The sequence below is a fragment of the Saccostrea cucullata genome, unplaced genomic scaffold (assembly GCF_032062105.1).
Source record: "Saccostrea cucullata isolate Sc308-1 unplaced genomic scaffold, CSIRO_AGI_Scuc_v1 ctg658, whole genome shotgun sequence".
Lineage (NCBI taxonomy): Eukaryota > Metazoa > Mollusca > Bivalvia > Ostreida > Ostreidae > Saccostrea > Saccostrea cuccullata.
This window is the reverse complement of record NW_026933693.1, coordinates 1-15852: the sequence shown is the minus strand read 5'-3', so window position 1 is coordinate 15852 and position 15852 is coordinate 1. Positions and strand designations below refer to the sequence as shown.

The 15852-nt window shown below is 32.5% G+C and overlaps 1 protein-coding gene across 1 annotated transcript; it reads right to left on the bottom strand.

Moving 5' to 3' along the window:
* Nucleotides 1–323: 323 nt before the first annotated feature.
* On the bottom strand, nt 324–12762 carry LOC134238951 (5'-nucleotidase domain-containing protein 1-like). Its single transcript, XM_062721066.1, has 13 exons — nt 12480–12762; nt 11034–11122; nt 10638–10709; nt 9813–9897; nt 9301–9355; nt 8504–8592; nt 8003–8087; nt 7378–7552; nt 7000–7088; nt 5460–5578; nt 5196–5354; nt 4704–4878; nt 324–620 (listed from the first exon to the last, which is right to left on the bottom strand). Exons 1-13 carry the CDS (start codon nt 12678–12680, stop codon nt 523–525), a joined length of 1491 nt encoding a protein of 496 aa, XP_062577050.1. The 5' UTR covers nt 12681–12762; the 3' UTR covers nt 324–522.
* Between the last annotated feature and the right edge of the window lie 3090 nt (nt 12763–15852).

Below are 15852 nucleotides of genomic sequence, written 5' to 3'. Positions count from 1 at the left end.
TTACATGACCTACATTTGGCTTTAATAACACACATGGTATTTCATAAAACATAAAATTTCCTACTTTCCCCTGAAGGATTTCTGATCTTGATTGTTTTGATGCCATAATTGAAAGTAGTTTGCATTCTTGAAGAATTGCAAAGACCAAAATTTAACATTTTCTTGTTGAAATCTAATAAGATTAAGAAGAAAACAAAGTCAGAATCTTAATCAGACAAAGCAATTTCTAAGTAACACAAGATTAAAAAAAATCTTAGAATGAGAGGCATTTATCACAGTTTCTGTGGGAAACAAATTCAATAACCATTGAATCAGTAAAAATATACAATACAAATGTAAAAGTACAAAGTAAATCAGACAGTTACAACCACAACACACCTTCACAGAAGGCTTTTTCTTCCTTCTCTGTTATGATAATAAATACAATCTGTCTATCATTGGTTTATAAATCAAAGATCCTCTACAATCATACTGAGATCACATATTTTAAATAATTAAAACCTCTATAATTTAAGTAAATCCTCAAGTGAGAAGTGGCTTGGGTTTTCCTGGATAAAATCCATCTGTATTGCCAACATCAGAGTTTTTGAACTTTGTATATCTGTAGTCAATTGGCATGCCTAGAGAAAGAGAAAGTGTTCATTTAATAAATTTGTTTTTCTTGTGACTAATCTTATTGAAATAACATAGCAAAGATCCTCTTAAAATTCTTAAATCTTATCATGTTCATGAGATCAAATTTTAATATCTCACCCTATGAATTTAGTTTCGTCAACTGATTTGACAGTGATAAAAATATAATTTGTACTGCATAGAGCACCCCCCTTTATGGTCCCATAATTGGAGATATATAGTTTTTGCCCTGTCTGTCCATCTGTTTGTCAGCAAAAAATTTACCCTTGCTGATAACTTTTTAATGGGCGGGGCTATGACTTTCATATTTCATAGGTGCATTCCTTGTAACAAGACCTTTCTTTGGGTACTACTAAAATTGACCTCTTGAACTTGGATTTGACCCTTTTACCAAAACAAAAAAATCCAAACTTTAACTTTGGCCATATCTTTTGAATATTTGGTGCCAGGACTTAAATGTGTATTACTTGTGACAAGACCTTTCAATGGGTGTAAATATTTTTTACCTTTTGACCTTGACCTTACACTGTGACCTTCTTTTAAAAAGACTTTAACTTTGGCTTAACACTGTGACCTTTCTTTTTCCATTAAAGACTTAAACTTTTTCAAGCCATAACTTTGGGCATCAATGTTTCACAAACAAATTTTGTTAACTGCAATATACTCTATGGTTGGTACAGCTATAGCGTTGTAATGACTGATAATTCTCCCCCAGTAAGTGTTAGGGCTGTATCTATATATCGATATATCGATACGTATCGATATTCAAGTGAAAATCACCTTCCTTTGGATACATTTTTTCTTCAAATTCTGTTTAAAAGATGGGAATTTCAATCACCAAAGATTATATTTTACTTTTTTGAATTAAAACCTTCAATAATTATATAATTTCTAAGGAAAGAAAACAGTTTTTATAATCATTACAAAATACAAAGAGAAATTTTTTTGAACATGTTGATTTTACTGTCATCAAAAGTTTTAATTGAAGTGTTATTTTTAAAGTCAATGAGACAAGAACTTTAAAATGGGTAATAAAACACTTAATTGTTATGAAATGTATGCATTAAAATGATTTAGAAGCCTTTTCTGATGCTATATATATATCGCATATCGCTTTAAAAAATATTGTATCGTATCATATCGAAATTTTTGGCTCAATACACAGCCCTAGTAAGTGTTCACATGTTTATATTACCTGCTATATACTCTATGGTTGGTACAGCTATATATTACCTGCTATATACTCTATGGTTGGTACAGCTATATATTACCTGCTATATACTCTATTGTTGATACAGCTATATATTACCTGCTATATACTCTATGGTTGGTACAGCTATATATTACCTGCTATATACTCTATGGTTGGTACAGCTATATATTACCTGCTATATACTCTATGGTTGGTACAGCTTTATATTACCTGCTATAAACTCTATGGTTGGTACAGCTTTGTATATATTACCTGCTATATTATACAATTATTGCTGTTTTTTTTAGGTCAATACAATGATTTAGCCATCTGAGGAGTACATATTCACCAAGCCCGAAGGTCGAAGACCTAAAAAACTGCAATAATTGTTTTATTATATGATTCACTGATAAAATGATACTGCTCATTACTTGTTAACTTGCATTTGATTAAGTCCTAGCCAATTACAAGAGAGAAACAGAATTAAAATGTGAATAAACCTTACCAGACGTATCAATTTGAAATGGGTTTTTTAAATCAATTTTAGTTGCCATGAAAAAAATAATATAATGTCAGTCTTTTTATAGGATAGATTTTGAAAGGAAGGAGTATTATCAGGGAAAACTGACTGCCAAAAAGTAAAAAAAAAACCATGTTGTTCAGTAAAAGTGTTAGAGGGGGTCCCTGCTTCCCCTCTTACCACCCTAACCCTAAAATATATATTCGCTTAACATGTTTTTTCACATGAAAAAAAAAACATCACAGTCGTTTAAATAGCTTTCTAAAACAAATTGTATCAATTTAGAATTTCCCAATCTATTTCTAGATCAATGTAGAGGAAATAAATCCTTGTATTGACCCAGAACATCACGTGCAAGTCAATACAACACAGTATTTTTCTAACATAGTTGGATCTCAGCCAATCAGAGAGATGGAAATTATTCAATCATATAATAAACTCTATGGTTGGTACAGCTATATATTACCTGATATATACTTTATGGTTGGTACAGCTATATATTACCAGCTATGTACTCTATGGTTGGTACAGCTTTATATTACCTGCTATATACTCTTTGGTTGGTACAGCTATATATTACCTGCTATATACTCTATGGTTGGTACAGCTATATATTACCTGCTATATACTCTTAAGTTGGTACAGCTATATATTACCTGCTATATACTCTATGGTTGGTACAGCTTTAAATTACCTGCTATATACTCTATGGTTGGTACATCTATATGTTACTTGCTATATACTCTATGGTTGGTACAGCTATATATTACCTGCTATATACTCTATTGTTGATACAGCTATATATTACCTGCTATATACTCTATGGTTGGTACAGCTATATATTTTATATACTCTATGGTTGGTACAGCTATATATTACCTGCTATATACTCTATTGTTGATGCTATATATTACCTGCTATATACTCTATGGTTGGTACAGCTATATATTACCTGCTATATACTCTATGGTTGGTACAGCTATATATTACCTGCTATATACTCTATGGTTGGTACAGCTATATATTACCTGCTATATACTCTATTGTTGATACAGCTATATATTACCTGCTATATACTCTATGGTTGGTCCAGCTATATATTACCTGCTATATACTCTATGGTTGGTACAGCTATATATTACCTGCTATATACTCTATGGTTGGTACAGCTATATATTATTTGCTATATACTCTGTGGTTGGTACAGCTTTATATTACCTGCTATATACTCTTTAGTTGGTACATCTATATGTTACTTGCTATATACTCTATGGTTGGTATATACTCTATGGTTGGTACAGCTATATACCGTATAACGGGTATATTTTATATGCTGCTAATTTTTACAAGTTTTATAAATCCGTAAAATTTAAATGCGGAAAATTTAACAGAAATAAAAAGCGCCTTGCCTGAATTTTGAACATCTTATTATGAGAGTATTTCAATGCTATCATTGCCAATTAGCGAAGTACCTGGAGGCTATAGAATTAGTACTGACACTCGTTGGTATTTTGGAGAAATTTTTAATTGATTATCGATTAGAATCACACAAGTAAATCTTAATTAATGCACAAATTATACAAACACCGTCAATTACCTAGTTCTTCTTACAGAACGCACAATTTCTGATAATGGCTTAGTTATTACAGACTGAAGTCTTAAAATTATATCTGTTTTTCAAAACTTTGTCCCTGGGTTTCTTCTTTTTATTTGCCTTCAGTAAAAACTTCAACATTTTAATGCATCGTAATCCATGTCCCCTGTAATTCTGTCAACTTAATCATGATGGCTTGAGTTGTATCTCTTTGTTTTCATGAAAAATGAAGACGGACACGTGGCGTGCAACAATAATGATGCGTGAACATGTGTATTAGTTGACAAAGGAATAAATTCAGGGCATGCGATATACTCGCATAAAGGTATTTCAATGAATAAACATATCACTTAAGGAATTGACACTCGTTATCACGGAATCAATTTCGTTTTTATTTTACATCGGATTGTCCAGACACATATTTAAAACAGGTATATGTATTAATGCATTCGTAACCCTAAAACATTGATCTGGAATTTCACTTCTGATGATTTTAATTTTTACAGACATGCTAAATTCGTAAAAATTTTGCGCATAAAAAATAAAATCACCCTATTTCAACAGAAATTCGTAAAAATTTACAGCAGTAAAAATTACCCGTTCTATGGTATTACCTGCTATTTACTTTATGGTTGGTACCTATATATTACCTGCTATATACTCTATGGTTGGTACAGCTATATATTACCTGCTATATACTCTATGGTTGGTACAGCTATATATTACCTGCTATATACTCTATGGCTAGTACAGCTATATATTACCTGCAATATACTCTATGGTTGGTACAGCTATAGCATTGTAATGACTGACAATTCGCCCCCAGTAAGTGTTCATGTGTTTATCATGTTTCAGATCCTCCTCTTCGTGGTAGAAGAATGACCCCCAGCAGTCAGACAGAATATACCGCTCCTCTTCAGGATCTATCTCCAAGTTCACCTTAACATGAAACAAATTTTGTATGGTTATTTGTTCAAGTTTTTAAAATTATTATACTAACATTAATGAATCTTGAATGGGGTTAAATTCTGACTTTATGATATAACATTAAGATTTATAACATTAACCAAGATAATATAAATCTACACATCATAAAGCTTATTATAAACCAATACACCTCAACTTGCTTCAACTATGTTTGCTAACTTGATAAAAACCCATCACAATACTTGAATAGGCCTTTTTATACATGGTCTGAGACACCAAACATCAGCTGAATGGGTGAAACACCACTTTTGCATCCTTCTAAGATGTACCTGGTGTTTAGGAACTTTGCGCTTTGGTTCTAGGACGTCTTTTAAATCCAGATGGTAGCCCTCTGCTTCCATTTCCTCCAGTACCAATACTACGTCCCAGTTACCAAATGTCTTAGCTGGAAAACTGTCTGAGCATAGACTGTCCCCAAAGTACACCACCTACAAAGAATCCAGCCTTAAGTACTATAACAGAACATCACTAGACATGGAATACTGGGGAAGCATTTTCTACACTTATCTGTCGAATATTTAAAGTTTACAAACCTTTGGGTCTGGTTTCCCTGTCTGTTTGGACAGGAATTTCATCAAATCTGTCCAGTTTCCATTAGAGTAAGTTTTGAATGGTTCCAGTTCCTCAACATTACCCTTGTTTTCTCCATTTTCTAGGAAGAGTAATAAATCAACACACATTACAGGCAATCTCTAATATCATGAAAATCCATTAAGAAAAGTAAATTCTCTTGCTCAATAATTACTGTGAAATTTGTCTTATCTGGACACCATTGCTTCTAAAGACATTGGCCAGATAAGTTAACATTCCTGAATGAACAACATTTAAACACCCAATTTTATGTTAACCTCTACCTGATTCAATAATAGTTTACCGCCTGTTCATTAAAAAAACAATAGCTTCTGGTTTGATTGACATCAGCTACCTGTGCTTCATGATAATCTGAGTTTGCAGGTTTTGAAAACAATTACCTGTTTTCATTTTCATGTACCCGCAAGTATACACGCTATAATATGTTTGAATTTTATTTCAAAAAATAATTGAAAGTAGATTATTTAAACATTGACATAATAAAGTATTTCTTTTCTATCTTCACTGCTGTTTGTTACTTGTAAGTGCTATATCGTCCACGTTTATCTGTATAATTTTCGTCCACAGAAACCGGCTCTATTTGCCGTAATTCTTCCGACGAATTAAATTATATTTTTAAGAAATGGGATATAAGAAAAATATTCAGCATAATAAACGGCATAGCATAGTTTTTAAAAGATTTTTATTTTGTATTATGGCTACAATCCGCAAGGTGTTGTACAGAAATTGATGTCAGAATTAATGCTCGAATTTCCTCTAGCGTCTGTATATATATATATACGTAATGAAAATGTGAAGATAATTAATAGTGATCGATTCCGAAAAGAAATTTTTCTAACAATAAAATTTTGTTAACACACGAAGAATAAAAAATATGGAATATTTTGGACAACATTGTTGGCCAAAAAAAAGAGACGTTTCGATATATTAAACGAATAGGTGGATCAATAATTTTTTATTTCAATAGTCAGACTTTTTTAATCAAGTGATTTCTTTTATTGAAGATTAAAAAAGATAATATTATTGATATGTATTTTTACTGGTTAATTTTTCTTTTATGTAATTTTGAAAAACGATATACTTATATCTTATTATTTTTTTTTCCTTCAAAATTACCATGATTTCGATGAATGTGTTTAGTTTACAAATAAATTCCATATTAAAATAATTATTTTAAAATTTACTCAAAACCAGACACAAAACATAAATAAATTACCAAACACAGATTCCTGTGTAATGCTACGTATACACAGATTTTTGACATCTTGGGTATGGGTCTCCAGGTAAATAACACCACTGTTACTTTGACCACTCCCCCTCCTCAGGTAACCGTACGGTAAAAAAATTGGGTCTTTAAAACACTGAATTTACAGCAAGGGACTTAAAGTTTACACTGTATTAAATAGACAAGATTTTGGATTACACAACATCTGGAATAGACAAGTTTCTCTGTATATCTAATGAACACATTTTTTTTCTTACCAATTAACTTGAATTTATTATTTTCTGTGAAGAATCCTGGTTTTTTGGCATCAGTGAGGTAAACATCAAAATAGTTTCTCCAGTCTGACCTATAAATAGAAATTTTGTATATCTAATAAATATATGTCTGTTTAAGGACTGTGCTTTACTAGAGATTTTACTGAGCTTGAGAGAATTAAGCCTGTGATGCTTTGAAGAAAAAAGTTTCTTTGGAAAATTTATAGCTTTTCTTCAGATACCAGATCGATTTTCAACCATACAGATTTTTAAAACATTAACGTTTAAAATGTATCTACCTTACAGACAAACATGCTAACTTTTCATCAAAGATTTTTAAAACTTTTCTTACATAAAATAAAATAAAATAAAGTCACCTACCCTAGCACTGTTTCAATGACCATTCCAGCAAAATCTATGGCTGATGATGTCATGAGAAAGACAACTCGTTTATCTCCCTTTAATTCTTTTAACCACTCCTTGACACCATTACTACTTGGCTGTAGGTACTTCTCAGGATTTTTTTTTACACTAGGGAAGAACCATCCTGCATTTTCTACATGATACAAAGAGAGAGAGTGTATTCATGGTGGTGGTGATATCTGTTTTCATCTGCATTGTTTTCTTTCTAAATTATTGAATTATCTGCTAAATGTGGATTTGCATTAACACACACTGCATTTCAATTCAAAATTTATCTTATTTCAAACATGTATATGCCAGTCAGTCAACTGCTTTCATGTGATGCACCTCTCCAATTTAATTAATTTAACCAAATACAAATTTAGAGTCGCAACAAACTTATTTGAAATTCAAATTTTTATGTTTAATTAATGGCAAATAAGTGAGTTTGAATGATACATAATTTTAAATTTATCCTTTACAGTAATATATTCTTTTAATATGTGACATAGGTATGAAGAGTTAAGTTTCTAAAAGTTTTATTTTTTAAGAAAGTATTGCTATAATTGTAAATTGTGAGAAGATACGAGAGAAAATTTATTACTTGCGAATTGGGTGGGAATATAGTTTTCTCCAAAAGCACCATAAATATCTTTCCAGAAGTCATATTTTTCACATGGTCCGCCATTCTATTAAGAAAAGAAAGTTATCTTTATCAAATTTCAAGTTCTTTGATTGAAGCATGCAGTAGATCACCATTGTCAAATTGAATATTCCAAAAAGTGTACTGAACAAAGACATTTGAAAGTAAAATCAAATGTAATTTAAAAGATCTTCATGAAGGACAAATATATTAAAACTAGATAGTTTTTGCAAAAATCAAAGGACAAACAATTTTGGTCATTATGAAGATAATTCATTTTACCTGATAAGTTCATTATACATTTTGAAATTAAAGGAAATAAAGATTCATTATGAATTTAAGTACCCTGGTAGTCTGTTTGTCATAAGCATGTTTTAACCTAAATTTAAAATTAGCATCATGTACAACTATAAATAAATTTTTCAGATAAATAATTACAGTAATATGTTACTTAAAAGTCACCTCTTTATCCAAAAAATCCACAATATGAGCACAACACACGAGGGCTGGGATGTCAAAGTAATTCTCAAAGAAACGGAATTTCATGTCCTCTACAAGAAAAAAAAATTATTTTAATTTATAATCTCTCTAGCAAAGAAAAAATAGTTTAAAAATAAACACTTTCCAAAAACATACCTATTCCTTACTTAATGCAATGACTCTTGACATGACCCATGTGTACTTACTGCCATGACTCCTGACCTGACCTCTGTGTACTACTGCCATGACTCTTGATATGACCTATGTGTACTTACTGCCATGACTCCTGACATGATGATTCCTGACATGACCTGTGTGTACTTACTGCCAAGACTTGACATGACCCATGTGCACTAACTGCAATGACTCTTGACATTATCTTGTGTTTACTTCATGCAATGACTCTTGACATGACCCATGTGTACTTACTGCCATGACTCCTGACATGACTTGTATGTACTTACTGCCATGACTCCTGACATGACTTATGTGAACTTACTGTCATGACTCCTGACATGACCAATGTGCACTTACTGCCATGACTCTTGACATGACCTAAGTGTACTTACTGCCATGACTCCTGACATGACTTGTGTGTACTTACTGCCATGACTCTTGACATGACCTATGTGTACTTACTGCCATGACTCTTGACATGACCCATGTGTACTTACTGCCATGACTCCTGACATGACCTATGTGTACTTACTGCCATGACTCTTGACATGACCTGTGTGTACTTACTGCCATGACTCTTGACATGACCTGTGTGTACTTACTGCCATGACTCTTGACCTGACCTCTGTGTACTACTGCCATGACTCTTGATATGACCTATGTGTACTTACTGCCATGACTCTTGACATGACTTATGTGTACTTACTGCCATGACTCCTGACCTGACCCTTGTGTACTACTGCCATGACTCTTGATATGACCTATGTGTACTTACTGCCATGACTCTTGACATGACTTATGTGTACTTACTACCATGACGCTTGACATAACCTCTGTGTACTTACTGCCATGACTTTTGACATGATGTGTATGGCCATGACTCTTGACAACCATGTGTACCAGTGTAAGTCTTGACCATGACCAGATAACTTCTGCCATGACTTTTGACATGACATGTTTACTTACTGCCATGACTACACCTTAGAAAAATGAAAAATGACTCTTGACATGACCTATGTGTATTACTGCCAGATTACATGACATATTGTACCAACTTGTATTTTACAAGGTATTGTATTTAACAGATTTATATTTGAAGATATATAGAGATTTATGGCCTCCTGAAAGTTAAGTGTAATTTTACTTGAAAAACAGATAACATCTTCTCTTTTTCCATCATTTTAGTTCCATGACTACACCTTAAAAAATGGAAAACGACACCTTGAAGTATGACAGATTATGACAAATTGATACCAATTTGTATTTTACAAGGTATTTATTTAAAGATTTATATTTGAAGAAAGATAAAGAGATAGAGGATATTAAAAAATAAGTTAATTTTACTTGAAAAATTATATATCCTATCTTTTGTGGTGAACCCTGATATGTAGATATTCAACTCAATTAAATTGATTGACATCACCATGCTACCATACAGTCAAGATAACAAATGAAATGATGAACAGAAAACTGAATGAAAACATAATGGCTAATGCAAGCAAGATAAATTCACACAATTCTATATAGTCCTTGCATTTATATTTAGCATTTATATCTAGCTACACATGAACATAATGGTTTAACTTTTGCAGCATTAAAAGCATTTAAATAAATGGAACAGTACCATAGTATAGTTTACCACTAAAAATATCAAAATTATGTTAAAATCTAAGTTTGTCATACAGAGGACAGTGCAAAGTACAAAATGTGTTCATTTTTAACAAATAATTTAAAAAGTATAATTTTTTTTGCTACAATAGTTGATTTACAATATCTGCCCATACAAAAAAAAATGTTGATTCTTTATTTCATTAGCTGTGCCCAACTTCATTTTCAAAGGAAATGTTAACTAAACTGCAAATTATACTCTGTAAATTAAAGTTGCTTACTAGACTAGTTGTTTTACAATAGTTAATAGGGATTATATCTCCTAACTTACTTGAGGATTTTCCCATCATGTCCCAGTTTGAGAATGTTGCCTTTTTCTGAATCAAGAAATAAACCTTTGCACCTGTTAAATAAAATGATGTCATGTATCTCCAAAATTATAAAATGTAAATTATAAAAATCTTAATTTTATGATATGCTTCTTTTTTTATCTACCATTTACTGATTTACTATATTACATTAAGTAAAACTGATACAAAATTTAATAATGTTTACATTTTACATTTTTTTGACCAAAAACAAAAGCAGAAAGTCTTCAAAACACTCATATAACACTTTTAACTTTAACATGAAAACCGAGTGGTTAAGTCCATGCGAGTCCTAATTTCTATCTTCTATATTTCAAAATTAACACATTTAAGTCTTAGCGAAAAATAAAATTACTTACACAAAATCCTTGTGAACATCGAGTTTGTCCTTTATTTTCGGGTCATATCCCCGCTTAATGAGACTTTCACAGAGAGAGTCATAGGCAAGCTACAAATAAAGTTAACAGCAAAAATGTAATAACAAATCACTTAGATATTACCTCAATAGACGGTAACTGACGTACTGCTCTTGCTGCTCTTTTGCAGGGCAAAATGATAAAGTTTGGTGAAATGTGACATTAAAGTAATTGTTTTATATATGTCATTTAATTATCTGTCAACAAAAACTTTGCGAAACATTATTGTTTTGCCCTGCAAAAGTGTAGTACCGCAGTTACCATGAAGGGGCTAATACTAGATAGAATGTTCTATCATTTAAATAATAAATGTCTTACAGACCTGTATTTCAGAAATAAACTGATTATCCGTATACAATGCACTGTTAATGCTTAGTGTAACTTAGATTCTTATGTTACTACAGATTGCAGTTAAGAGTGAAGTTTTACATTACGTCACAATCTAGTTTGACAGCTGTGCTCAAGGTAAATAGTAAACACCTCCTAACCGCAAGCTTTAAGACTGGAACTTTCTTCTAATCGCTGATTGGTTGCTTGTACAACAGACTATTTCTGTGACAATGTTGATAATATGAGCTGACCAATCACATATGAATTGTTTATGCTGGATGCGTCTGTCGAAAAAGATCGTGACGTTATGCAAAACTTCGCACTGAACTGAAATTAATAGTAATATATCTAGGATCTTCACTTGACACAGGTTTGAACGTTATAAACTTTCAAGTTCAATTCTTGATGTCTTTTTTCTTTTCTCTCTAAATTTTTATGCCTCTGCGAATTAAACCAATTATTGACCACATGACACCTGGGCCTGGAAGTCATACTACATGCAGACATGTATATTTTGCTTCTTATCCAATTTTAAAATTAATTTGTCATTTTGCTGATTTAGAAAATCTTACTCACTTGGCCATGATTTAAGTCGTATATAAATAAGATAATTCAGGAGGAAAAAAAAACAATCCACATTGAATAAACACTTTATACTTCAAGTACTAGCTTGTATACAGGGGCGGATCCAGGAATTGAAGTTAGGGGGGGCGCAAGATATAGGCAGGGGGTCTGGGGGCCGCCTTGAGGCCCCCAGTGGGTCCAGGGCAAAGCCCTGGTGGGGACCCAGAGGGCGAAGCCCCCGGAACCTCATGGATTCTAGAGGTTTTGTAGGGTAAAAATGAGGTCTACCGAGTAGACATTTTAAACATTTTCTCAACAAAGCTATGATTTATGCTAACTTTGACAATTTTAGGGGGGGCGCGCCGGGTGCGCCCCCCTTAAATCCGCCACTGGTATAGAACTGTGACCGAAAATGAAAGTAGACAGTGCATGATACCGATAACTTTATAAATTATTTCTTTGCTCAACAAAAAACAATTTTCTATTTAGTCTTACATTCATTAATTCTACCAGTTTGTATTTCGCCAGTGTATGATCCAGATCAAATCCAACTGCATCATAGTCGGCCAAACAAAATTTGTCCCCCACGTCTGTCATCGCACCTGTTAGAAGAAAGCGAGAATGTCGAGCCCGATACACTCTGTTCTTGCACACCATCGATCGACGAATGAGACCCCGGACTATGCTCGATAACATAGTCGGTCCAAAACAAACATCAGGCTCATCGTCTGACTTGCGATGTGAAAAATGACATATGCGAAGAGAATATCGAACCCGACTGACATTTTCATGTAAATATTTCCTCCTCCCCCCATCTCTCTCTCTCTCTCTCTCTCTCTCTCTCTCTCTCTCTCAGACCTGGGATATATAAAGTGTAAGGATTGGAAGAGTTTCCCCCAAATATATATAGCTGCTGGGATCATCACACATCTGGGATGTTGTCTGACGGGTATATTAATCTACACTAAAAGACATTTCGAATTAGAAAAAGCCTTTATTTTCAAACAGTTTTTAAATAAAGCTAAGAAAAATTGCATGTGAATTTAGAATAAGTTTACCAAGTCTAAAAATTGAAAAAAAAAAAAAAAAAAAAGGCTAAGTTTAACACACAGAGGGACCGAAACCCCTTGAAATACGAGATGAAAGCGGAAATTGGTGTGAAGAATGTGTGCGGAAATATAGATAAGCATCATTCACTGATTGAATTCTCTCCCTTATTTAAAAATGTCAGCCATACTTTTTAATAAGTTTTTTTATTATTTTTGAGGACGTTGTAAAATTTAAAATGTTGCAATATGTAACCTAAAAAGTATAAAATAAAAGTTAAAGAGAAAAAAATATTGTAAATATTTATACATCAGTACAAATATAACAAAATCATTGCAGTACAGGTGCGTATATCAAATAATCAATAATTAAAGTCATTTTGCCTACGTATTACAGTTTTCCGACATCTATTAAACTTTGTTCTTTTTATTTCAAGTTTATCTTTACATTCTTCTTTAAATTGTTTGTAAACCATATATATACTTTAAGAAAGCTAGATTCCGTGTATCTTAACCACATCCCTCCTGGCCTCATAAACAGCACATCAATTGGTGTCCACCGCATTCACTGAAAGTGACGGGTACATGTATCGGTCTGTCTGTCCGTCCGTCAGTCTGTCTTTCTGTCTAGCCGTCACACTTTCGTTTCCGCGCGAGATCTCGAGAAGCCTTTGAGATATTGCAATAAAACTTTACATAACTCCTTTGGCCTAAGGAAGACCCTGATTGATAATGCGAACAAAAGTTAAGGTCATAATTATAAGTTCATACATTCCGTGTGTGTGTAAAATTTCATCTTTGAGCGATAGCTCAAGTAATTTTATATCAGAACTCCCTATGGCTCCGCCCTTTCTTTAGTATCCCGTCCCCAACCCACTCTCTTCTTTTTTCCCTCATGTGATGTCATAGGTTTTTGGAATTTTTTTTTAAAATAATTTATATTCATACCCATTAGAAAACATATCTTAGGGTGAATGCTTTTCAATAGGTGTAATGCAAAGAATTTAAGTAAAGTTAAAGTATTATTTTAAAAAAGGATATTTTTTTATATTATCAGGTTTTCACTATTTACATTTTTAATGCTGACATTCACTCCTGTTTAATGTCGTCTTACATGTTAATAAAAGGTAACCTTGACATTTTTTGCTATCTTTAGTTATTTTAAACTATATTCAGTTAAAATAAATGCAGTTTTTCTACTGACTTTGAACCAATAAAATTGTAAAGATGGAAATACCTTAAGCGGGAAACACATAATCTTTAAAACCTAGCTTTCTACATTATATATGCTGTTTACCAGGACACCTATGCTTATATTTAGATACAACATACAATGTACAGTGTATATTGATACGATTGTGAAAGTAGATCATCCTCATGTGAGGGAATCAGGCTTATCTATATAATAATTCATGTATCACTCTATTTCCCTCCCCTAAAAATATCCAAACAGAAAAAAATGTGTTAATGGTTCTTTATTCAATGAAAACGAGAATTCGATTCTGTTGGTTAATTTAGGAATGCAGGAACATGGACAATTCCAGGTTCTTAATTTAGATTGGTTTCTGATTGGTTTATCGATTTGGAAGTTTAGACCACCATTTTCAAAAAGCCTAGATATACTTCTGTACAGTGATATAAATGATACAAACTTTCGTTTTAAATTCTGAATAATATTACGTAATAATAAACTGATATATAACAAACAAGTATTATATTTCCTTAAAAAGGACAAATTATAAAAAGACGGTTGCCGTTCACTCATCTGAAAAATAATATTTAACTTGTCTACAAGAAAAGATATATTGGAGAATATGTGAAGCAAAATGATTGGAACCGTAAATATTCTACAACAAAATATTTGTTTTTCTTTTGCACTTCAAACTTTTTATAGAAAATCCTTCAACGCCGAGAATATTCCTCAGTTTATCTGTTTTCTAACATGTGGGATTTTTTCGTCCTTTTTCGGCGATAAAACCCTTCTTCATAGTTCATTGAGTTTTTTAGCTACTATCCTATTTGCGTGGATATGGAAACACAACCTAAAATTTTACAACTCGGTCTTTTGCATTGTTTTCCTTTTGGAATATAGAAAACAGCTGCCATGGCCATGGTTAGAGTTCATCAACTCTCCAGAACGTGCCATTGTGTGTCAACTTGTCGTGTCTTTGACGCAGTTCATCCGGAAACCCTTGTCGCTCAAGAATAAGATGCGAGAAATCCGGGTGTTTATGGGTCCTTGGTATGTTCTCTACAGTATACGATCCTTCATCTTAGCCCACCACGCCTTTGGATCCACCTATCCACGGATTGCCGATTTAACGCTTGCCAACGCTGCCGTTGCTTGTGTTGGAGGTATTCTGTTTCGTCCAGATAACGGGTTTTTGTTGAAGCTTTTTGGATGGCAAACAGATCTACAATATCGCCGATTTCTCCACCGAAACTGCATGATCATCTCCTTTTTAACCGCTTTGATTGCACTGGTAGGGGCCTGTGCATTAAATTTTATGTCACATGACGTTAAACTTTTGTGAATACTTAATTTGCGATCAAAAATTGTAAACATTCCGTATTTTATTTATTTTTCACAATCACAAAAAATAAACCAAACAAGGACAAAGTTTTTCTATATCAAAAATTTTGAATTGTATTTGAAATTTATTTGAAGTTTTTATTAATATTTATAAATTATATATATTGTTAATTTTTCTATGTACATGTAATGTATAATTTTCATTATATTTCTTATTTTTATATCATTATACCTCAGTCATCAGTTGATCTGAAAAAAAAAATCTAAGGCTTGTTCAACTTGTTTCGTT